The 25,557-nt window shown below is 44.4% G+C and overlaps 1 protein-coding gene across 1 annotated transcript; it reads right to left on the bottom strand.

Annotated features, from left to right (window-relative positions):
• Positions 1-1,149: 1,149 nt before the first annotated feature.
• On the bottom strand, positions 1,150-24,906 carry PPP1CC (protein phosphatase 1 catalytic subunit gamma). The gene is made up of 7 exons (XM_053279859.1): positions 24,562-24,906; positions 14,662-14,793; positions 12,525-12,755; positions 9,938-10,042; positions 6,576-6,799; positions 5,784-5,918; positions 1,150-2,313 (listed from the first exon to the last, which is right to left on the bottom strand). The coding sequence occupies exons 1-7, from the start codon at positions 24,614-24,616 to the stop codon at positions 2,224-2,226; spliced, it is 972 nt and encodes a 323-aa protein (XP_053135834.1). The 5' UTR covers positions 24,617-24,906; the 3' UTR covers positions 1,150-2,223.
• Between the last annotated feature and the right edge of the window lie 651 nt (positions 24,907-25,557).

Genomic DNA, 25,557 nt, shown 5'->3' with positions numbered 1-25,557 from the left:
CTCCTTTTCTCTCCCTTGTTCTTCAGCCTTGCGAAGAACCTGGTGATTTTACTGAGAATCAATACAGTGTAAGCCAGAGAGGATGGGTCAGAACACTCCGCTTCCCATGAGAGCCAAGAACTCCTCAGAGAACTCATCAATATTTCAGAACAGGAGAAACACAGCAAGCAATCGCAACCCAGCAGTAACAGTGACCAGGCAAAGGGTTCCCTTTCACTTGCAACCCAATATTTCCATGCTTGGTTTGACCTCTTTTCTGGATACTCAAGACAACCAATAAGACTCCTCAGAGTAGGGGTAAGAATGTTCTACTCTTATAGCATGCAGAATGATTCACACAAGAGCTAATGGCACAGGCTGTGCAGGCACCTTACTGGTTCTGCTTCTTTGGGCTGGCACGAACACTCTTTGGGCTGGTGCAGTAGGTAGCAGAGCATTGGACTCCATTGCCTATTCCACATGTATGGCACCAACAGCACGAGGCCATGGCATGTTAGCTACTTACATGGCAGCACTGCCATTTCCTTGGTCAGGGCAATCTTCTTCAACCAGGAGATGCCACTGTACTCTTCCTCAGGCACTCAGCAGTTGGGACGGTGGATACCAGAGACACATGCCAAGCTTTGCACTTACTCCAATGAATCCAAGTATGCTGTGGAACATGCACACTCCTGAGATGCACATTCCCTTATCCCACTGCGCTTGAAGACAAACTTGTCCACCCTTCCTAATCTGACCTGCTGCAACGCAAGAATGCCAGGGATGCCAGACAGTTTGAAATCCATTGTGTTGAGTCCTTCCAACAAGGAAATTCCAAGTTTCCCAGCCAGGCCCAGTTAGTCACAGCTCTGGCAGTTAGAAAACAGGGGTTGAGAGACATGTAGTCTGCTCCATCCCAGCTGCTGGTCCAAGGCGATTCTTCGCGAGGGATTCATCACTATGTTATATTCTAGCCTTTTTAAAAAAAGTTGGACACAATTACCCTCCATCCATCCTAGCTCCTTCATAACGTCCTTGAAAACGAGGCACTTCCTTTGTCAAGAGATGCAGAAATGCCCACACCAGCTGCTGTTCAAGGAAGTGCTGGGTCTTTCAAAAGTTGCACTCCACTCTGCATGCATGTGGTGTTAAGAGAACCGACACAGAAAGTTTAACAAGTTGTTCATTTAATAAGCATTTTTATCACATTTGTATTGTACACTGTCATCTGTTCAAAATAAGAATACAGTTTTGTTTTTAAAAAAAGATAGTGTGTGAGATTCATGGGAACAGGTGAACAGAACTTTTACTGTTGTAGCTGGCTTTTGAAGCTGTGTGGAGTAGGTCCTCAGCTGCAAGGATTTCCTTAAATGAATGTTAATCCCTGGAACAGCTCTCCACATGATACAGCTTTCTAAACTGGCTAAAATAGCACAGGAGAAAGTATGGACATGCTTTAATCCTGCACTTGAGTTGATGAACTAGCAAAGAGTAATGCTGCAGAAGTCATCTGTTCATCTGCAAGGATAAAATCTTGACAACCATCACTGATGCATCTCCTAAGTTTCCCCCCTTTGGTTGCACAAAAAGAGATACAAGCCTTTAAAACAATGGCTTTAATTGTCATTTTTGAAGTATGCAGGAGGGAAATGTGCTTGAATTAAAATATACATCATACCAGTGAACCTGGTAAGAGTCGAGGGGGGTTTCAAAGTGTTGAGAGCAACACAACTTGTGTACATGACAAGAAAAAAGCAATCCCTTTGAAACAAACAAAAACATTAAAATTAAAAAAAGACATTCACAGTGGTTTGTATAAACAGTATGTAATTTGACAGTAACAAGTTTCATAGTCGGGGAGCACTTTAGTGCTTCCTTGGGTCCTAAAAAGAAAGAAAGAGCAGGCATCTGTACAGGTTCAAAGAGTCAGTTGTACAATTACCCGGAATGACAGGATAAGTTGCTGTGAAGTGTACAGTTGGAACACCAACAAGGAGAAGGGTTTTTATTTCTCTCTCTCCAAAGGAATACAGAATTCTTTAAAACTCTTCTTGAGAAGGGAGAAAGTATCATTTGCTGTTACAACCAGCAAATGCCATCCATCAAAACAGGAAAAAAAAACCCAAAACACAAACATATTATTCTAGCCTTAGCAAGCTGACCGATACACATTACCATTTGTTTTCTTAAAAATGAAGATTATATACTATAGTACAAGTCCCAACTAGGCAGTGCCAAGAATAATTATTTCTTTGCTTGTTTTGTAATCATACCCCTGGGTGGCGTTACGGGTCGGCTGGCATTGGGCTTCTTTTTCTCAGCAGGCTTCAAGATCTGCAATGACAATCCTATTAGTCAGCAAGGTTGTACCTAAGCATGCATCACTCAACAGGTGGAGAGTAAAAGGAAGGCACGTGGACCAGGGTTTCAGGTGCCCGTCCAAACCTTGTCTGCAACCCACAAATGGGGAATGCAATTTATTCCACACATTTCCCTTAATGAGTACACGAGGTGACTTGCCAATAATGAAATCTTCACCCAGAACCATGCTGTACAATCCATGAACAAATATTTAGAAGGTACTATGAACAAATATTTAGAAGATATCAGCACCATGAATATGGGTGCACTCCCACCGCCCCTCCTGCCGCTGACACTTGATGCCTTAATCTCTCAGACCACCAGCTTAAAGGAAGCTGGAAGAGCCACAGTTCTCTGGGCAATCCAATTCAAGGTGAAGAGATTAAGACTGCCCTACTTTATGGCAGGCTGGTGCCTCAGAAGAGATTAAGGAAATGGAATGCATTTTCACAGAGCTCAGGCTTATGGTTCTGAAGGTTTAATAGAAGAAGACCAGCTTTGGTGAAAATAGTAACATTTAATGAGGAAAGCAAAGAACTCAAAGCTGGGGGTGTATGGAACTGGTTTGATTCTAGACTAGCCCAAGAAGAGGGAGCCGGTATGAGTCCGAACCAAAATGAGCTGGGTTCAAATCAAACTGGTTTGAACAGCATGGCGACCACCATTTTGTCTGGTGTATTTACGAGTTTTCTCCCTTGCTGGTTGGTTTTCTGCCACTGCCTTCCAACTGGCTAGTGATCTACTTTCTCCTGGTTGTTTTGTTATCATTCAAATCAGATTGTTGTCTGGGCAACTCTGCCCCCAATTGGTGGGGGACGGGGAGAGCAAAAAGGAGGAAGTTACAAAGTATTCACTCTGCCTCTGGAGCGAGAGAGAGAAGCTACCTTGCGGCATTACTGTTGACCGCTTCCTTGTTTTTGCTGGACCCCTGCTCCACAGCTGGACCTCCTTGATCCCAGAGGAATGCTGGCCTTGTGGTAGCAAGCATGAATTGTCCCCTTTAATAAGCAGGGTCTGCCCTGATTTGCATTTGAATGGGAGACTACATGTAGAGACATCACTGTAATGATGTCTCCAAGATAGGGCTGAGAGAGACTCCTGCATGAAACCTTGGAGAAGCTACGGTCAGTCTGTGTAGACAATACTAAGCTAGTTGGACCAAGGGTCTGCCTTGCTATATGGCATGCTGGACCCCTGGCTGTTGAGTGCCAGTGTGTGCTGCTCAGCCTGATTGCCTGAGCTCCTCCCAGTTGGACTCCAGCCATAGACGCCAGATTGGTAAGCCACCTCACCACCGAGTTTGGTTTGAGGTTTTGTACTTTTGCTTTGGTTTTAGGTTAGAGTACTTTCTTTTAAATGGGGCCTACGCTGTTTTTTGTTTTTGCAGGGGGGGATGCCCTCCAGAAATGTGCAGGGCAGAGCTAGGAGCAGGACCAGAGAGAGGGGTGATGCGGGTGGCCTACTCCCCAAGTCTACCCCGCTAGAGGCCGTTGCATGCAGGCTCACCTATTCAGTGCTGTCTGTGGTGGCTGAGGTAGAAGAAGCTCTTCCCGTGCTGGGAGCAGAGGAGGAGGTGTTGTCAGCTGCTAGTCCAGCAGCCAGATCACTCTCTCTATCCTCCTCCCCAGTAATCCCCCTTCTCAGTGCAACCCCCACCCAACCCTAGATTGCGGAGGAGCAGGAGGAAGTCATTCCTGTTGCACCTGGACCTTCTCAGCCCCAGCTGGAGGGGGATGGAGGGATGGTCCCCAACAGGAACCAGCAGTCCCGCCACTACCAAAACGGTCCAGGACTGGCAGCACCAGCACCATGTGGGACCCCTTTGAGGGCTGCCAAGGTGAGCCCACACATGCTGTCTGCACCCAATGCAGGGCACAAGTCAGCAAGGGAGACAACAATGCTTTGGAGGAACCTCAACCGGTGCCACTGCTCCTGCTGGCAGCACTAGGCTGCCTGGTGTGCCCTCAACCAGCAGCGGCAAGCCACATGCTCCTGCTCTCAAGCAGGGGACGTTGCCAGTCCCACAGTGGGTACTGTCAGTGGGCATGTCTGGTCGCTCAGAGTCATGCCTCGTTAGCCAGGCCGTTGGAGAGATGATGGCTCTCGACAATCAGCCATTCCAGATGGTGGAGAACACCGGCTTCCGCCAGCTGCTCACCCTCGACTGCCAGGTCCCCTCACGCACCACCTTCAGTAGGCAGGCTGTGCCCTCCCTGTAGAGAGGTCATGCCAGGGTTGCTGGAGTCAACAGGGCCTGAAACCAGTCTGCACTTCACTACAGATCCGTGGAGCAGCTGCAGTGGAATGCAGGCTGCCCTTTATAGCACTTACATTTATATACCGCTTTATAGCCGGAGCTCTCTAAGCGGTTTACAATGATTTAGCATATTGCCCCCAACATTCTGGGTACTCATTTTACCGACCTCGGAAGGATGGAAGGCTGAGTCAACCTTGAGCCCCTGGTCAGGATCGAACTTGTAACCTTCTGGTTACAGGGCGGCGGTTTTACCACTGCGCCACCAGGGGCTCATCTTTATGCACTTTATGGTGCACTGGTGAGGGAAGGAGAGAGCGGGGGCATCAGCTGCTGCTGCTGCTGGGGTGGTCAGCCTCTCCCATGCAGTGAAGCCCAGGTCTGTGCCGCATGTGGAGCTGCTGGACACAGACCACACGCCAGATGCGCTGCTGGCGGTCATTGGACACCAGATGGAGGAATGGCCATGCAGGCAGTCAAACCTTTGCCGAGGCTTCCTGGTCACCAACAATGGTGCCAGCATGCTGGAGGCAGCATGCCAGCTGCAATTTGTGTCCATATGCTTTATGGCACACACTCTGCAGTTGGTCGTGATGGATGTGCTTGGCACTCCTAGGCCAGGTAACGCAGAGGCCCCCCCCATCACCTCCCCCCTGGAAGGCCAGCTGTTGACATGGCTGCTCTTGTGGAAAATTCCATGAGATAGCAGCCTAGTTACATGGCAGTGAGCAAGGTAGGTGGATGCTCAGGGAAAGGCAGTGTGAGTTCGGCCGACCTGGACACCTCAACCCTAGGGATGCTGAAACGGGGTAGAACTTCAGCTGTCTCTTGCTCCAGTGCCTGCAGGAGCAAGAGATGGCCATCCACGTCCTGGATGTTAGGCAGCCGCCTGACTTAGGGTTGAACTGACTCAGAAAATGTGTTAAAAATCACCCGATTGTTTTGCAGGTTGGGTGGTAGGTAGCACCAATCATGACCTACCACCACACCCGCTTTGGTGTCCCTAGATGCTACCCATGGGAAATAACGGGCTGGTTTGTGCCCTGTGGTTGAACAGTTTGAATTCAGTTAGGATTCTAACCGAACCAGCGGTTGGTTTAATTGAACCAGTTCTCGAACCCACAATCCAGTTCAAATTAGAGCCAAACCGTGGAAATTGATTCCATGCACACCCCTACCCACAGCCTACCTGAAAGGAGCACATTAGAGTCTCATCCACGCTCATCATAGCACCTGCATTGTCGAACTCTCCACAGTAATTTGGGGCAGAAAAGAGAGTCACCAGCTGCCTTTTTGCAAAGAACTCATATCCATCTTCGACCACCTGGAAGCAAGAGAGAGTTCAATTAGCTTTCCAGAGGCTGGGAGAAGGAGGGTAGCAAGTCAGGCAGCAATAATTTTTATTGCACAAAGTGCTTCATAGCACTCCTTCCATTCATCCTTCGTTTTGTGTCAATGAAGCACTTTACTGTAGTCGTTCCAAGTATAAATTAGGAGCTCAGAGGTCCCTAGTTTAGGTCTCACCACAGCTGGGTATGCATTAAACTTGAACTAGACAAGGCACTGACAGAATTCTTCCCCTCCTTCTGACCTACACGATACCAGTCTGCCTCACTGGTTTGCTTAAGGATTATAGAGGCGCTGTAGCTGAAGCTCTGAGCTTGCAAAAAGAGCAACAGCAACTTCCTAGTTCCTGCTGTAGATTCTATGGCTGTCCAAGCCTCCTGGTTCCGTCCTTTCTTCTACCTATCAACCAATTTGGACTAGATATTTTCATTCCCAGTTCAGAGAGGCAAGGCAAGTTTGCAAGGCCAAGTACTACTAAAGCCAAGCAGACATTCTCCTGTGAGTGACCCACAAGAAAGGAGAAGCCCACTGTACTCCGAACCAAGAGGGTCCAAGAGCGGATGGCTCTTCTTGGATGGCCATCCAAGAGCGGATGGCTCTTCTCCAGGGCCAGTTTACAATATCTGTACTCTACCTGATGAGCTCTGCATATGAGATCCAAGTCATGTTTATGGAGGAACTTTGCAACCACTTCTGCACCAAACGTGAAGGAGACTCCTCTGTCATTTTCACCCCATCCCAGGACATCCTTGTCAGGGTCAGACCACAGCAAGTCACAAAGAAGGCCTTGATCCGGCACATCAGTGGGGCGCATAATTCGTCGAATTTGCTCCATTGATTGAAGGTCAGGTGATAAGCCTGTTGGGGGTTAAAATGCAGCCAGTGTGCATATTGTTCTTACAATTTACACTAATAAGGGGGTCACTCTTTCTCTCACCCACCAAACTTTGGAGTGGGTTAGGGTGAATTGTGGGTGGTATTCTGTATGTCAGAATTAAACTAAAAAAACTTAAGAAAAAACTTTCAGAATCACTGCAGTTTAAGATACCACGACCCAAAAGCAAAGTTAATGGGAACATACTGTTGTCCCCCCCACCCAGCAAACATTTAGAAGGGTGATATTGAGATGCAGAAAAAAATAGGGAGGCAGTCAAGAAGGAAGTGTTTAAATAATTTGCACTGCAGCAACCCTCACATTGACTGGGTGCAGGTACAATCAGGTCGCAACAAAGATGAAGAATGTATCAAGAGACAAATGATTGTTCCTTGCAACAGTTAGCTATGGAGCAAACCCAGAGAGGAAACAACTGACTTAATCTTGAGCAGTGCCAAGGACTTGGTGTGAGACCCAACTGTTGCTGAACACTTGAAATTCACAAAATGTTTAGTGCAAAGTTGCCCAGGAAGTCCACATTAATTCAAGGGCAAGCATCTCTGAGGCAAGGGCATTAGTTAAACCAGGGCCTCTCAACTTTGGCCCTCCAGCTGTCTTTGAACTACAACTCCCATAATCCCCAGCCACAGTGGCCAATAGTCAGGAATTATGGGAGCTGTAGGCCAATATCTGCAAGAAGGCCAAAGCTGAGCAGCCCCATGATAAAACAGAAGTTGAAAGGGAGAGTCAAACCTTTTCAAGATGTTTGGATATTATTTAAAACCACAATAATAAAAACTCAAAATTACATCACAACTAGAAAAGATACAAACTACTCCAAGTGGATGCCAGGATGGATAATGAGCAGTCAGGGAAGCTACAGAAAGGCAAGGTGGTTTCCCTCCAAGAAGTCTTGGACAAATGGGTAAAGCAGCAAAGAGTCTGAGAAAGAATTGTATTTGTTTTTGCACCTCAGAAATACGAAACCAGCCAGGGAGATGGGTGGAAAGGATTACTGAAGGAGACTGCAGATGCTTCCCTAAATTCTGCCACACCTTTACTTTGGCCCACTTAAATGTGTTACCTTCGGCTGGTTTGGAGGGTAGATTACGCTGTATTCCCAATGGCTTTTCACCTGCCGCTCAGGCATGATCGAGTCGGTAGAGCTGTATTACTTTATTGTGTGTTTTATAGAGATATAAGTTCTCTTCTCATTGGTCTAATTTTGTTACATTATCCAAGCAGGCCGGATGACTTTTATGTTATTTTTCTGATGCCGAGATTACCTACTGTGTGGCCAAATTAACCCTTATGTTATGTAAGGTGCATGTGTTATTCTGCTGGTAGGTTGGTAGTTTAGTATTATTCATTATTATTTTGTAGTGGAGTATTTTAAGTTATGTTGCCTGTAACTGTTGGCTAGTCGTGAACCGTAATAAATGAATGCACTGCAGATGCTACATGAATTCTTTGCATTGAACTTCATTGTAAGGGATGCTGGAGACACCCCCATTCTTGAAGCACTTAATGACCGGGGGGGCGGGGCGCTTTAGGTCAAACAGATGCAACAAGGAGCTCCAGAGCTAACACACAAATTTAGGATGTAACAAGTCACCAAGTCTGGAAAGCATATTCAAAAGTTCTTAAAAGAATCCAAACAGGAAAAATATGCAACTTGGCACTAAAATCTTCCTCTTTACTTGGACTGGAAGGTCGGCCATTGATTAGCTTTTTTAAAATAAAAAATAAAAAAGAAGAAGTGGGACAGTAGCCAAGATGTTACAGACCTGTTAGTTTAAAGTCTGTTCCAGGCAAACTGGTGGAAAGCATTATGAAAGAAAGCCTCTGTAAATGGAAGTCCCACCTCACTAACCTTTTACAACTGTTTTGGGGAGCCAACACCACATGCAGAGAGGAGTGATATAGCAGGCCTTGTATGTTTGAACTTATAAACGGCTCCTAACAAAGACCCTCAGAAAAGGCTCAGTACATTTAGCTGTCATGGGATAAGAGGATGAATCTTCAGTAACAGGTTATACAGGAAGCAGAGGGTAGAAATAAATGAAAGTTAGCAAGCAGTGCCCCCCCCCCACCCCAAGGATTTGTATTTGGATTGCTGCTATTTAATCCCAGAAAGAGATGCTGGGCTTGAGGTGGACAGCTCACAGGAAATCCCAACTTTGTGTACTGTAACAGATTGTGGAAGTGTCAGAGCATTTGGGAAAAGGTCACAATCAATGTTTTCATATAAATTTGTAATGCAGCTGCATTTGGAATACTGTGTACTGATCTGGCTGCCTCATTTCAAGGGATATTGTAGAGTTGGAGATGGGTGGTTAAAATAACCAGAAGTCTGTTTTTCAGACCACTGATGTGTCACAAATAACTAACACAGGGGTGCGTGACCTAGTTTGCAAGATGGATTTAGGCAAGTCCAGGTTACATTGAGGTGAATTCGTCAATTCATTCCTTCGACAAGGCAGAACTCAAATCCTTCCTTGCTTCTACCCTTTTCCCAGAAAAAGGCTGGGAGTAAATAAAGGACAGAAAGGCTACTGGCTTAACCCCTTCACACAGGCACATTCAGAGCAAAGCTGCTCATCACAGAGTCAGTCTAAGTTGCTCAGAAGTAGAACACCTGGCTGGGTTAAAGCATCAGCCTGGAATGAAAGAGGTGATCTCTCTTTTCTGCAAGGCCAGAAATATTATGTTCTTGCATTTGTTCAGCTGAAGCCTCCCACACAACGCCTCTAGCACGGCAAGCCTGATGGTTTTGCCTATGTAAAGACACGGCAGTTGCTTAGATTATAGTTCAGGAATGGCAAGGCTAAATATTTAAATTAAAAGTAGGTCATGAGATGCTAGGTTAGTATAACACAAGTATTTATATAACATGCCACGGACTGTCCGGATAACCTGTAATTATCCAGAAGCGAGACTCTGAACCAACATTTATGGCTTCGTATTTCAGTGGAGTAGTTCAGGCAGCGATCTTGTACTTGAGAACCTTAAATAAATCCTGTCCCTCCATACAGACAAGACCCCACAGAATGCAAGTTTACCCAGCACATTCAGCGCCAAGGCTAAAGGTACCATAACTTCAGAATCCCAAAAGCACTTGCCTCCATGACAGCAGAATATTTTCTCATCCACAATGGCTGCAATTGGTAAACAATTAAAGCAGTCTGTAAACGTTTTCCATAGCTTAATGTTGTATCTTCTTTTACCTAGGAAGAAATTTCAGTACATGAACTCACTTAAAAACAAACTGTGGCAGAAGAAAATACTGTAAGGGAAGGAGGTGGAAGAGAAAAAGTAGAATTATATCTAGCTCCTCACACATTTTGCTCATTATGCATCTGATCCATGTTTACTCAAATAAGCACCAATTTTATCTAATACAAGGCTACATAATCCTAGGAATAGTTTAGCATTCAGACTGCTGCACAGAGGCATTTAGAGGAAGAACCCTAGAAGCGGATGAGCTGGTTTCCTTTGAGCTGAGTAACCACCTCATAAATCACACACAGAGTACAATCAGATGGCAAAAGCTGTCATTTCTGACAAGGAGCAAGAACCAAATAAACCTTCTGAATCTCTCACAGCTGCTCACCAACAAGGTTTTGTTCGGTTCCATTTTCTTTGGCTAGCACACAGCTTCCTAGTTTGCTCTGGATAAGGTGAATTGCTCAATCTCACACAGCTTCCTTCTAGACCCCCCAAAGTGCAGGGGTGCAGCTGCAACCTCAGTGAGAAAATTTTTTCTCTCTCTCATAATAGAAGAACTCAGGTCACCCAATAAAACAGGCTGGCAGGATGCAGTGATGGTGATGATGATCGTGCCTCTACATGTCTTTAAAAGGTGATCAGATACATTTCCAGATATGTCTCATCACCAGTTATAGCTAAATGGAACCTCCATGTTCAGAGGCAGTGTACTTCTGAATACCAGGTGCTGGGGTCAACAGAAGAGGGCCTTTGCACCCTTGCTGCCAGTGGCATTTGGCTGGACACCGCTTGAACAGGCTGCTGAACTAACAGGCTTTGAGTCCAATCCAGGAAGGTACTTATGCTCTCAGCAGCATTTCTTTTCCAAATACAGCAGGCAAGAAGCCACTGCAAAAACAGCTGTGCAAAGTTTAGAGCATCCAAGAAAAAAAGAAGCAGCAGCCATTTGCTTGCTGATGTTCCCCAACTCTCTCCCCCATGCCTAAGCTACAGATGACTGAGCCTCAATCCTGACCTGACACTTCAGATCCAGTGCCCTGAGTCTTGCCTAACTGCAGCACATCCTGCCAAGCAATGGCTTCAAGAGCTAAAGAGTAAATCCTCTTACTGCACACACACGACAGTTTTTCATTTTTTTTGCTTACAAACAAGAGTGAGCAGCTGCCAAAAAATTCATGTTGAGCCCACTAACAACTTGACCAAGTGTGAAACTGATTGAGTGCATAGGCTGGTGGAAGGAGAAGGAAAAAAATCAAAATGGGAGTATTACATGGGATCCCACAAGGGCGTTTGGCCTACAAGATATGAATGTCCCCTAGTGCTATTTTCAGATATTGACTATCAGAAGCATTACAGTTCAGACTCAAGCAAACTCACTATTCAGGGGGTGCCAAGAATAACATGAATGGCAGGATTTGCTCAGCCACAAAGTTGCAATACAAAAGTAAGGCTGCAGTTTGGAGATTCATTTGTTTTTTAAACGGCACACTCAGCACAAATCAAGACCCAGCTGACTCCCTGAGATGAGCCCCTTGAGGGAGGGAGTCTTTGTTAGCAACTCTTCCACTGAACCAAGAACTCATCGAGCAAAGTTCATACAGGCTTTGCAGGTGATGAGATCTGATGGAAACACATTCTCCACAAGTGATTATTAAGGTAGGTTGGCTCTGCAAAGGCTCCAGGGAGTAAAATACGGGATCAACAACCTGAAGCCCTGGAACACTGTGCGTAAGAACATAACAGAAGCCCTGTAGGATTAGGCCCAAGGCCTATATAGTCCAGCATCCTGTTTCACACTGTGGCCCACCAGATGCCTCTGGGAAGCCCACAAGCAAGAGATGAAGGCATGCTCTCTCTCCTGCTGCTGCTCCCCTGAAACTGATATTGAGCATCCCTATTTAGATTGCAAAGAGTGTTTTTACGCCATTCCATTCATCAATTCTTCATGCAAGACGAGCAAGCGACAGATGTCACAGCAAAAGCAGGCTACCTGACTCATCTATTCTTACCAACAGCCTGTCACCAAGTTAATATATCTTGAAACCCTGGGTTTCTATCCAAAAAACAGCAGCCAGGAACTGAATTATTATGAACCAATTCAGGCAAGTGCAGCAACAGGAAGCAGAGAGATTACACACTGCCTAGTGGCTTGGAGCATCACATCCTATTTGACAGCCATGCAGAAAGAGGTTCAGCTCTGTACCTGTAAACACAACCTTCAAATCTCAGAATTATAAATATGAGACATTAGCCTCTCATGTGGAAACTGCCAAAGCAGTGATCAGATGGGAACAGGACCAGTAAGTCACTGTGCTGTTTTGGAGAGCAACAATGAGACTACATTTCGCTTGCCTCTTAATTATGAATTTCAGAACTGCCATTAAGACACTGCTCACTTCAAAGCTAGATATTTTGTAGTTTAAAAAAGGCAAATTTCATCATCCTTTCCCTGAACCCAAAAGTCACTCCAGAAATACTTACATTCATCATAAAAGCCATAAATTCTATTAATACTGGCACATTCATGGTTCCCTCTAAGGAGGAAAAAATTCTCTGGATATTTTATCTTGTAGGCCAGTAAAAGGCAGATAGTTTCTAAGGACTGCTTCCCTCGATCAACATAGTCACCAAGGAATAGATAGTTGCTTTCTGGTGGAAAACCTCCATATTCAAAGAGTCGAAGTAAGTCATAGTACTGCCCATGGATGTCACCTTAAACAAACAAACAAAAAAAGGAATTTATAAATCTGACTCAATAAATAAAGGTAGATGCAGCAATATTAGGTTTCTAAGATGCTAGCATACTTGATTTGTAAAATGGGACACAATAGCATTAGGGAAATTAAGCATGTCTCAAGTCTCCACCAATTTGCAATTCCTATTCCATTCAGTGGAGCTGTGGTAGGATATTTTTTTTGTTAGATTTTGCCACAGATTTCTTAAATACCAACATCCAGTAATCCTAAGAGTAAAGTTTATTTGAATTTCTCCTGCAGTTTTAGTAAGCATTCAGAACCAGAACCTAATACAAATGATTTAAGTCAGACAGACTTTATTACGGTCTTTGACCAATAACACAACATCTAAAACAATACAAAATTTTAAACATAGCCATATTAATAATATAATTGTACATTGGATCTAACCATTAGCAAGCAGAGTGTGACGAACTCATATTGCAGAACAGAATTTTGCAACTGTGTGTGATAGACGAATTCACATCCATAAGCAAATATTTAGAATTCATCCGATCACCTGGCAGATTATGTAAAAGAGGGTCGATTAACCTTCGCCTATTTAGACCTTAGGAAAAGGTTAATTGATCCTCTTTTACATAATCTAAATATAATGTAAAAGACACTGCAGGAACACATGTGCGGAGGAAGAGCTGGTCTTGTAGCAAGCAGGACTTGCCCCCTTAGCTAAGCAGAATCCACTCTGGTTGCATATGAATAGGAGACTAGAAGTGTGAGTACTGTAAGATATTCCCCTTAGGGGATGGAGCCACTCTGGGAAGAGCAGAAGGTTCCAAGCTTCCTCCCTGGCGGCATCTTCAAGATAGGATAAGATTTTTTTTAAAAAAATTGAACCAACAAACTACCAAAGCATACAGTACGTTGCCAAAGAAATTATATTCAAGTTAGGGCTGAGAGAGACTCCTGCCTGCAACCTTGGAGAAGCTGCTGCCAGTCTGAAGACAATACTGAGCTAGATAGACCAATGGTCTGACTCAGAATATGGCAACTTCCTATGTTCCTATGACTCAATCTCATCAGAGTTACAAGGGCAATAATTCTACTGTATCTACCAGCTAAAAATTCCGACCGGATGGCACTCATACAGGCCTTCGAAAAGGCCCATCTATGTTTGGGGAAAGTAAGGAGAAATAGATAATCTGCTGGGTGAGTTCTCATCCCACCATTAAGCAGGTAGAATGACCTAGGTGTCCTCGACAGGTCTTTCTGAAACTCAGTATCCCAGATCCTTCATTTAATGAGTTCTTTGGCCCTGTCCAAATCCAGAGAGTACTGCCTCAGGTGAAAGACCATAAGAATCAGCTTGAGCAGTGCCTATCCAACAGTAAGAAGGGAACAGTAAGAAGGGAAAGAGACCAAACAACAACAGTAAGAAGGGAAGGAGACCAGAGGGCAATATGTTGATTCTTGTCCAGTTTATTAGTATTAGATTTCAAATTTCTCTGTGAAAAGGCATAACTGCTTCCCATCAACTACAGGTTTTGCAAGAACAAACAACATAAAGGTTGTAAAACATTTTGAAGTGTACAGAGGGCCAGGCAAATGACCAAGACTTCAGTTAATACACCAAGTCTTCTACCATGCCAGAGTCAGCATCACACCCTTAAGATCTAATTAGCTTTGGAAAGAGAAAACTTCCTCTTTCAGGGGTTTCTGTCTCTCCCCCCCCTCCGCCCACCTTGTTTTGTCTACTTCCAGAAACTCCTGTCAGCATTCTGTCCTTCTGCAATATACGTCAGCAGGCATGCTCAGTTGACGACAATTTTAATGGGATTACCATTTTCACCAAGAGACACGCCATACAGCAAGTGTGGCTAATTCACTAAGGGGCCCTTTTGTAACCAGCAAGTCTAAATGCTTACCACAGATTTTAAGCGGTGCTTCAAGTTCTAATAGAATGGGCTGACTGAGAAAGATCTCTCGTGATTTCAAGCACAATCCTCTTATTTCATTCTCTTGTAGCTGGACATTTTTACCTGGTTTTGACCCTCTCACTGCAAAAGAAAAAAAGTTACTTGTCAGATGTGAGCGCCACCAGAGTTTCAAAGCAATAATATAAATACATACAGTGATTATGCTTCACATAAATGGCCAACTTTGGGGTTTTAATGAAAGTGACTGAAGAAGCACGTAGGAAATACCCTCAACTACTGGATGGGCTCCAATTACGGTGGAAAAATGACTGAAAGACACAGCAAGGTTACATACAATGTCTTAAAACAGAAAGCACATACTAAAATGTTAGCAACAGAGCACTAAATGTGTTCTAAATCCAAACGTATTCCAATATGCAAAATAAAATATCAAAATGAGTACTGTGTTTCTAATATTTGCAATTATAATTTCCCCAACATTAGCTAAACTCAAAGGACAGAAAACTGTATTTTCCAAAGCTGGGCTGTTCGGAAGTACAGGCAACGCAGACACGTATTACCAACTGCAGTATACCAATTATCGTATAACATGGTCCAAGTAATTTTGGGACTGTCATAACATTTACCAGATATGGCAGCAATGCTAAAAAAGGTTCTATAAAACCAGGAATGCCTCAGCATTTAAGAGTATGAGAGCAGAGTGTCACAGAAACAAGTCTGCACAACAGAGTCAGGAGAGCAGAAATGTTTCTTGCAAGTATTTTATGGAACTGTTGTCCCCTATCCAAATCTAAAAGCCTCTCTCATTCCCGGGTGTGTTTGTTGGGGACAGCACAGCTGAATTTCCAAACATGGCTGGGAACTACAATTCCTAGGGGGAGATACAAAGAGTGCACATACAGCACTATCAACATGCGTGCACCAACATTATGACCTGGTGGAAGACACCTCTTGGAAGACAGACAAGCCCCACCCACCCACCTGAACACTCACTGAGAAAGCTCACAATTACCAAGCCAATTCCCAAATGAGCTGAAGGGAATTTGCAAATCATTAATGGAGAGTAACTGGTGGGCAACCAAAGTACTGCCCACTTGACCTATGGACAAACCTAAAATTTAGTGGCACAGAAAATAAGCACTAGAATAGGAAAGAACTAGGATACAGATCCAAGTATTACAATTTAGAATTCAGATGCAAATATTACAATTTTGAATACAGTCCTGTGCAAAAACATTCTGTAGCAATGCAGTATTTTCCCAGCAAGTGTGATATGTCTGTTCTATCTTGCAGGCTATTCCAGTTTTTCTCTCTGGAAAAGCACGCACATACCTGTCAAAACAGCTTGTGTAAACTAATACATTAGAATTGTATACTTTTATATTAGTATCAAATTAGATTTATCAGGGATTTAAGACACTGCTCCATCTGATGGGTGGGAAGACTAAGAATTGCACCAAACACTTTCTCACAGAGGCAGATATGTTTTAACACAGTAGTATCTAGTTAAGGTTCCATTCTGAGCTAAAAATGCCCAACCCCCAAGTTGCCATCACTGAAAACAGCCACAAAGCATATAGTTCTGATTAGCCAACAACAGTGTTCTCTAAATTTAGTTAACTAAAGTAATATGCCAAGATACATCAATGGAAAGTAGGCAGCGGCAGCCTCGGATCAAAAACTAAAGAGCCTTGGAAGTCTCAAGCTTTTCAAGCTCCACTGAGGAATGATTATTTTAAACAACAAGGCTGCCCCATAACAATTTTCTCTAGGTGGCTTACAAAGCACAAAATAAAACAACTGAGTAAAATGTACAATTAAGCACATTAACTCAAAAGGCGGCTACGATAAAATACAAAAACATTCTAAAATATTTTGAAGAGGTCTGGATGAACAGAAAGTCTTCACCAGGTGTCTAAAAAGAACAAAGTGATGGTGCCAGGCAAGCATTACTGGGGAGGCTATTCCACAAATGGGGGTGCTACCACCTAAATGTCTCCCTTCCTAGTAGCAACTTACCTTGTCTCATTTGTTAGGGGCTCTCCGAGAAAGATCTCAAGGTCCAAAACACTCTTTCAAGTAACCTGGTCCCTAACAGGTTTTAATTTCTTGGCTCTGTGACTGCAAATCATTTCAGTCTTCCCCAAGCCAGCATCCATCTGCTATCTCATTCTTGCTGAGGAGGAACAAACTAAGCTTTTTCAATGTCTCTGGGTATAGCTTTTTAGTAAGCGTGCTATTGGCCTATTTCAGTCCCGCTCCCACCTGTGCACAGATGCACTATGGAATGCAGAAGCAGCTCTTGAAACTGCACTGTGTTGACAGCTTTGAAGGGCTCAAAGGTTATATTTTTAAGAAGATTTACTTTAAACTTCAGTATCAGAAATGTGTTGGCGATTACCAGCAGATTAACTGCAGGGCAAAGGTTGCGATTTGAACGATATATGTTTCAAATATGCTTCCCTGTCAATAACGTTAGCCTTCACTGATGACACTACCAGTCCCACTAGGTACTGGGGGTTCAAATTAAAATGCTAAGCACAAGTAATGAAGCATAAAGCCAATGAAAAATCTTGCTTATCACTGCAGTGCGACTAGGCATGAAGTGATTCAGCCACAAAACAACCCCCCCAAATTCACCTCTCGAGCAGAAGCAAATAACCTAAAATGTCAAGTGTCCAGCAGCAATGCACAAGTTTGCAGAAAGGGATCCAAGATAATTGCATTATAAAAGTCAATAGCACAAAACTAAAATGGTTTGACCTTTGTTTTTAAACGATTAACTGAAGCATGTTGCCACATTTATAGCCTCTGCAGTTAGGAAACAGATTAAGCCTTTTGCCAGTTATTAGACATGATATGCTGAAGTATTATGTTTAAAAGGCAATTAAAAGCTTGGAGGCAGGCCTTGGTTTAGCAGCATTTGTAGAAAGAAAAGAACAACCCTACCACTGCCTCAGTTCTCACCCTCACTGCTTTCAACAAGCAGCAAGGTTTAGTTGGGCAGGGGCTGGAAGCATGGTTTCCTCAAACAGTGACCAGGACTTCATGCCATTCAGAATTCTACTAATATTTGATTGTCACATGAGAAGGACTCCAGAAATTGAAGCCTAGAGCTAGACTTAAAATGACAATACGTGGCCTCTAGAAAGCAACCATGCAGAATCCATACACGGGTACCCTGAAGTAGAACAATTGGTTCAGACAATATTTGGCTTAGAAACCATGAAGGATGCAATGTACTGTGCAAACCAAGACAGAATTGCAGTACCAAAGCACACCTGAAGAGGGTGGTCTCAAATACGTAGAAATTAATCTCACTAACATCTCTTAACACAAGGTGCATTAACTGTGCCAATTTCTGGGGAGCTGTGGATTCTAGGGATTCTTTATTGCAACACAATTTAGTACTGTAGTAACTGTGCCATTACAACTGAAATGGCCATTTCAGATGGGGGTGGCCATGACAAGGATAAGTCTGGACTGAACCACTCTCCCCAAACAAACTAGTTTTTTGCTTGCAGGATTAAAAAACCCAGAAACCATTCAAATATTACAGACCCTGGATCTGTAAGGTGAAGAGACAAAGTGCAGGAAGAGCTTTAGCACTTGATCCTATTGAGAGTATAAATATGCACTATTTCTCTTAAGCTCATGAGCAATCTTTCCAGGACCCGCAGACACACCTTTTTACACAGAGCCTGTCAGCTGCTGTTCAACAGAAGCTAAGGTAACCTTGATATTTACTCATGTGTTGAAGAACACCCTGCCCCCCAATTCGCTTTCTTCATTTCAAGGCCAGTGACTTCAAAGATTTAGTCTAAAAGCAATTGCACAGCTGGATTCTACTATAAAAATATTTTCTGTATATAGATTTATAGTACTGTCAGCCAAGTATACATGGTATAGACAAACCCTATTGTTAGCAACACTGTATACACCTGCAACGCACAACTAAACTCCCAGCTAAGAGGTTATTTTCATATTTGACACTGACAACTACCCATTGAGAGTCTGAAGTCAAAACTGGATCTGAAAAATCGTATCTTGCGGTACCTAGTCAGTGGTTTGTGAGCTTGTGTTCCTTCAATACTAACAGATTAAGAGATTTGTTCTTGGCCCAACCAGAGAGAAAAACTGTACAAGTACAATTGTGCTTAAGGCCTTGTGTAAACAAGCCTAACTCATAGATTTGACAAGAAAGGAAACAAGACAGCAGCACATACTAGCCAGGACTCAAACTATTTGCAAAGAATCATACAACACAAATATCTCATAACAAGTTTCTGCATCTTAAAACACCATCTTTTACAATTTCTTGATTATTCTATGGAACACACTCAGAGCTATATATAACACTAGCATTGATAAGCCCAAACTGCATAGCCCATCACCTGTGAATGGGAAGTATTTCAGAAATGCTTTAGCTGCTAGATGAAACTATAGACAGTAGCTGCCTGGTAGGCCTCCCAGAGCAGGGAATTCCAAAGAGTGGGTGCCATGACAGAAGAGAACATGCCTCACACCCCTGCTAAACTGACTGATGTAAATGAGGCAGAAGAGACAAAGCAAGGCCCTCCACCATTGGCTTGGCTGGGACCAAAATAATCCCCTCCTCCCCTCTCTTCTAGAACGGTCTCCTCCAGTGGCTATTCCACCTGGCCCTTACATAACTTTATGGAAGAGTTGGTATCAGATTGTACTTATTTTCCTCCCCATCCTTTTAAATTTCGTACTTCATGTAAGACACTGTTTTCTATTATAAAACCACCATAAGTGCATGAGGAGAAAGGTGGCATATTAGACTGCCTCCACAGATCTTCAAGGACCAGGTGCTGCAAACTGGAGACAGTTGTCCCCAAGGAACAAGAATCATGTTTGTAGTGGTCCTTGTTTACTGCAATCTCCCATTTGCTCAAGTGAAGCAATGTTTCACACACAATGGTATCAGTGCAGAAGTTAATCAGAAAAAAGCATCTCTAAACACATTCACAAATTTAAACACGCTTAATTTAAGTAGCAAAAAAAGGTAGCACCAGTCATATGTGGGGAATGCTCAGAAAATTATATCAGTATATATAGATGTTGTTACACAGCATCAACATCTGCTTATGCTTACTGCCAAGGCTAAATACTTACAAGATTAAGTTTACATGGCCAGTGGCTAATTCAATCCCAATGTTTTCTAAAAAAAGGACAGGGCAAACTAAAATGGAGACAACTCCATACTGTGGCCAGCACATTGCTGGCATTCCTCTGAAAAAGCTCTCTATCAAAAGCACGCAGAAAGCAGTACTTCCTTGAGCAGTAAGAAAATACATCAGAAAACAAAAGCGAGTTGCTTCTGCAGACTCAAGTTAACTCCTACTGTTTACTAAACCGTCTGACCATCAGCATGTTAGCTATTAAGCTTAGAACATGCTTAACAGAAAAACCAAGAAAATCAACTGCTTCACCACAAAAATTGCATGTAAAACGGTACAACTCTTGAGCTTAAAGGAAAGACACTTTAAAAAAATAGCTTAGCTTGGGATTTGTCCTTAACACAAATAAGAAGTATTATTACTGAAGAGATGTCTGGGGGTAGGCAATAACTGTGTGCTTAAGATCTTTCCTCAGATATCAATTTTGCTGCAAAGATACAGATTGCTGCAAAGCGAGAGTTGTCCTTGACTGAACCTAGGCAATGGCAAAAAAGGGAACCCACAACTTACCAACATAATATTGCTTTTATAAGTTCTTCCAGCTCTCACATAACACTAAGCTTTCCCTAGTCTTGCAGGCTGCACTCAACAAGTGATGGAGTGCTCACATTTTACTCCATGTAGAGTTCCTTCTCAGGGATATGTAGTACTGTAGTAGCTTTTACAGCAGCATTGCTGGGATGTTAAATTACTAGTCCATATGTCTGTGTGTACCTTGTTAGCCATTTGTGATTCAAAAGATAAGGAAACTTTGTGAAGCTGGTTCTTACATACGCACCTGGAAGCAATTCTTACTTGACAGTAAAGACCAGCCAAATGGCTACTTAAAAGCATGGATCAAACTATTCTCTTTGATCCTGCAACACACCAAGTACTAAAGAGAGAAGACGATGCTGTCAAATCCCATCAGCATCAACTAAGCCTGAAGAAAAGGTATTTTTGAATGAGCAATCCCTGTGAAGCTATGCCTCACGTGCAGATAGGTCCAAAGGATATTGCCACCTCTGCTGACAGTGGAAAGGGCTAGTCAACAGCAGTCATACAGAATAGTGGAGAGCACAGATATTTACTAAATGCCCAACTAACCATGCATATGAATTCAGACTGTAATGGGGGCTAAACTGCTCTACTAGAATCCTGGAAGCCTGGTATGGGTCCAAAGGCCCTACTCAGTCATAAAATCACTGGCGTGCTTGAGTAAGTAATGCTCAGATCCAGCAACTCCCCAAACATAAAATGGAAATTATCTGGGGTTGTTGGAAGCATGGAAAGTTATAATAAAGCAGTATGTATATTAAGTAGTACTATATATACACATTGATCTCACTGAAGGGCTATTCTTCTTATTTAACATTCAGCAATTCCCTAGAGATTCAGTCTGATTTCAAACCAAGTCTTTTTGGTTATGAGACTTTTAGTTGGGGAGATGTTTTCTGTAGACTCCCTCTGAGATAACCAAATCAGCAGATACAAAGAGCTGCTGTTCAGCTGTTTCAGTTGGGAAACCACATGTAAGGCACTCTTGAACTCTTTGGAAAAGTACAGGAGAGAGCCATCCAATTAAGAAATAACAGTCCACACTGCAAAGCAACCAAAAGCAGATGCATCTTATACCATAAACCTGTTTGAAGTATTTGTATCTAGGAGCTGAACTAGCTGATATTGGAACAAATGCGTCTATGTGCAAGAGCAGATGCAATTTTTTTTTAATGTATAGAAAATCAATTCAACGTAAAATCTTTTCAAAAACTCCTTCAGTGTATCATTTTAGATTAAATTAATACAAAATTAGCATTAAATTGCCATAGGATTTCTATTATCTTCTAACAGATGTCAATGTATCCCATATGTCCCCTGAAGTTACATTACACAACCAATCCAAAGCTTACAAAGCAGGGAATTTAACATTAAAAACCATGGAAAATCAATCTACACTGAATCCATGTTGTTGGCATCTGAAATGTAAGCTCATAAAAGAAATGGGGGCAAATGATAAGAAGTCTGTTTCAACTGTGCCTATTAAGCAGGTGAGAAAAAGCCTACTACTATAACAGCAAAAGCAATTTCTTTTTAGTTCTGCTTTAGCTATCTGAAACATCCTGAATTCACAAATCTAATCCCTTTCTGCACAATAGTCTTTTCCTTCGCCCTTTATTAGCTAGCCAAAGGAAAGGGGCTTTTTAAAAAGTATCTTACAAAAAACTAGAAGGGTAGATGAGCTGAGGGGAAAGAATGGAGTACAGATATATTCCTTGTATATAGCTCATACTATGTTGTTGCAGATTACTTTACACCAAATGAAAAAAGTTAATTCCCTGACTGAACCCTTCAAGTGTAAGTCCTGGATGGACTCAGAGACAAAGCTAGATTAGTGCAGCCTCCTTCCCTAGATAATTGTGATCTTGCTTGCTGCTGCAAGGAGAATGTGTCATCAGTCTCTTCACAACATTTCATTCCAGTCAAGATTAATAAGCAGTTTTAACCTAAGGCCAGCCTCCTGAAACCAAAACTGGAATCAAAAACAAGTACAACCCAAGATTTATGGGACATGACATATTGTAAATAACCCTACTACCAAAGCAGCAGCCTGGGACAGGCAAAAGTGTTAAGCCAAGGGGACAGTTACACAGCCCACCCTCACATCTGAGAATAATCAAAGCTGAGACCATAATACTTGGATTCAATCTATAATTTATTTGCAAGCAGAAATTTCACCCTAGCCTTAAGAACTGAAGCCGTTTTGAAAAACAATGACCATAACAGACAGGCACAGGAGAGTGAGCAACATTTTCATGCCTTTGTGATTCCCTAGGCCAGCAATCAAGCAGTATCAGAAGGCAGGTTAACCACGAATCTGTTTCTCCACTTGAGCAAGACTACCTTTGCTGAGAAAATGACAAAACAACTGAAGAGGACCAAACTAGATTTAGCATCCAGCTTATACTCCTATCCCAAGACAACAGCAAAATAAAGTACACTATGTACTTCTAATTGAGGATTCTCACCACCACAGCTCCAAATAAGAACATCTCTGCTATGCACAAAAGCAACTGAGGAGCAGACTTTGTTGTGGTCTTCGAGGCAAAGACCAAGACCGTCTTGAAGGCGAAGACCGCTCTGAGGCACAAACAAAGGTCCTCCAGACCCTCCATCTTGAATGCAGACCCTCCAGGCTAGTCTGCATCCCTCCCCGCTGCCAAAGAAACTCAAAGGAGCTTACAGACAAAGCCAAGGCTGTGATGGTCTGCTTGCTATGCAGACGGGTGTAGGAAGGTCCTTACCATCACCCTCTACCCTCTCTACCTACATCTTTGACTTCTCTCCTCCTCTAGGAACCCTCTAACAAAAAGGCACTTTCTACATTATTCTGCTCCTAGTTGTTCTGCAGTTCATCCCCCTCAACCTATCTACTAGATCCTTCCCCCCCACCGGCCACACCAACAAAATCTGGGCACCAAACCAAACTACCTCTTCCTTATGGGAACCCTTTCCCCACAAATAAGCAGTACTCAAATTCTAGTTCAAACAATGCTCCTCAGCCTCACTTCTCCCTTTCGCCCCACTTCTCAGTCTCACTTCAGCCCATCGCACAGCCCAAATGACACCAGTCACCCCTTAATCTCTCCCTCCTCCTTATGGGAGCAGCAAGCCAACAATCATTATACCCAGATTGCACTTCAAAACATCACTCCCCAGCCACAAGACACAGCCTGTGAAGAGGACATCCCCAGTGCCTCTAACTGTAGAGCATATCCCAATCCCACAATTTGCACCTCAAGCACACCCAACCCTACACATACTTTTATGGGCCTGTCCCTGCTATTTACCAGCTCCATCCCCAACATGCCAGGGACCATAACCAGGCTCTCAAATAACCCATCACACACACACACACACACACACACACACCAATGACACCCTCCCCTTCCCTCATCATTAAGATAGAGACAAACACATTTCCCCGAAAGTGCCCCCCAAAACTATTCAGAGAGCCATTCTGGAGAGGTTGTAAGTTATGTTTAGGATATTTACGTTTTTAGTTGCAAGCGGCTCAGAGAAGCAAAGTGGGGCAAAACATTTGTGATCTACAAATAATAAAAGTATCAGGGTTTATCCCAGTGGTTGGGGGGAGGGGAGCGGCTCCCAAGGGCCCCCCTTCCAAACACGCCACCACACCCCCTATTAAAAGGAAACACCCTCCCTAGGAAACCCCATCGGGCACACTGCGTAAAGGGCAAGCCCCCTAACAGGGCCACCCTCCCACCCACCCCCCCCTTCACCCCAAAGGCACATTCCCGAATCCCTCCTGCACATCTACCAGCCAGTAGCCTCCTTTGCCCCAATGCCTTTCGGGTCTAAGGGAATCCTCCCCAAGTAATCTCATCAGCACCCCAGATATGTATATGTGCGTGTGTGAGTGCCAATAATAAGCCACGCGCGCGCGTGGGGAAGGGGGGCGCCCTAGAGAGAGGGAGAGGAGGAGGGGGACTACGGACTGTACATGGAGCACCCCTCACAACACCCCGAATTTTACCCGAAAAAAACCCATCCTAGAGACCTCCCCTCCTTCTAGATCTCCTCTCCTCTCCTTCCACCCCAGAGCAAAGGGCGGCCCCACATGACAGCGCGCCCCCTCCCGCCCCCCAGACGCCGCCGCCGCCACCACCACGCCGGCTCTCCTCACCCTCCAGCAGCCGTTGGATGATGCTGTCGATGTTGAGCTTGTCAATATCCGCCATCGCCCCACAGCGGCCGGGAGGGTGGGGAGAGGAGGGAGCGCGCCCGCCAAGCCGGAGCCCGCCTGCCGGGTCGACCGCCGCAGCTCCCGAGCGAGCCGGCCCTCTATGCTGCTCTCCCCTCTCCTCTCCCTGGCGCGGTTCTTTCTTGCTTGCTCGCTCGCCCTTTTCTCCCCCGCCGCCACCACCACCACCTCGGTCCTTCCTCAGTCGCCCGCTTCAGCCTAGCAGCAGCAGAGGCACCGGCGGCGGCGGCGGCGGCAAAATGGCCGCCTTTTCCCTCCCCGGATAGAAGTTACCTCCTTCAGCCGCGGAGGGATACGGAAGGAAGCGCGGAAGAGAACTTGTTTCGCAGGCTGAGCGGGAAGATTGAGGACGGAGCCACGCGCTGCACGGCACGCTCCCCTCCGCCTCTCGGGCTCGCGCTCGCTCGCGCTCATTCGTTCGCACTCGGGCTCGCGCGCTGTCTCCAGCCTGCCCCCCCCCGCGTCCCACGCGCCACCTTCGTCTCCTTTGACGCGCGCATTCAGATCCTTCCGCCACAGATGGGCAACAAAAAGGGTCCCCTCGTTCTCTTTTCTTTCTCTCTGGGGGCTGAAGAATGTCTGTGAGGTCAAATGAAATGCTTACAAAAGAAGGAGGCACTTAGCCCCAGCGCCAGGGAAGGATTTAGCCCTTCCCACTGGTCAAGTGTGAGCCCTGTCAGAGATTCCCCTCAGGGGATGGAGCTGCTCTGGGAAGAGCATCAGAAGGCTCCAAGTTCCCTCCCTGGCGGCATCTCCGAGATCGGGCTGAGAGAGACTCCTGCCTGCAACCTCGGAGAAGCTGCTGCCAGTCTGGGCAGGCAATACTGAGCTAGAGGGACGAATGGTCTGACTCGGTATACGGCAGCTTCCTATGTTCTATGTACAGGGCTCTCAGAAAATATGACAGCGCACTCGAGC

Source organism: Hemicordylus capensis, chromosome 15, assembly GCF_027244095.1.
Source record: "Hemicordylus capensis ecotype Gifberg chromosome 15, rHemCap1.1.pri, whole genome shotgun sequence".
Taxonomy (NCBI): Eukaryota; Metazoa; Chordata; class Lepidosauria; order Squamata; family Cordylidae; genus Hemicordylus; species Hemicordylus capensis.
Note: the sequence above shows the minus strand (reverse complement) of the source record. Positions and strands in the feature narration are given on the sequence as shown.

Bases quoted from the DNA above. Each gene is read 5' to 3' on its own strand.
- PPP1CC (XM_053279859.1), bottom strand. From the start codon at position 24,616: ATGGCGGATATTGACAAGCTCAACATCGACAGCATCATCCAACGGCTG. The intron at 6,800-9,937 runs GCAAGTGCTTTT...AACCCCCAACAG, and splicing joins AATATTCTGCTGTCATGGAG to GCTTATCACCTGACCTTCAA. The intron at 5,919-6,575 runs GTAGAGTACAGA...TCTTGCTTCCAG, and splicing joins TCATATGCAGAGCTCATCAG to GTGGTCGAAGATGGATATGA.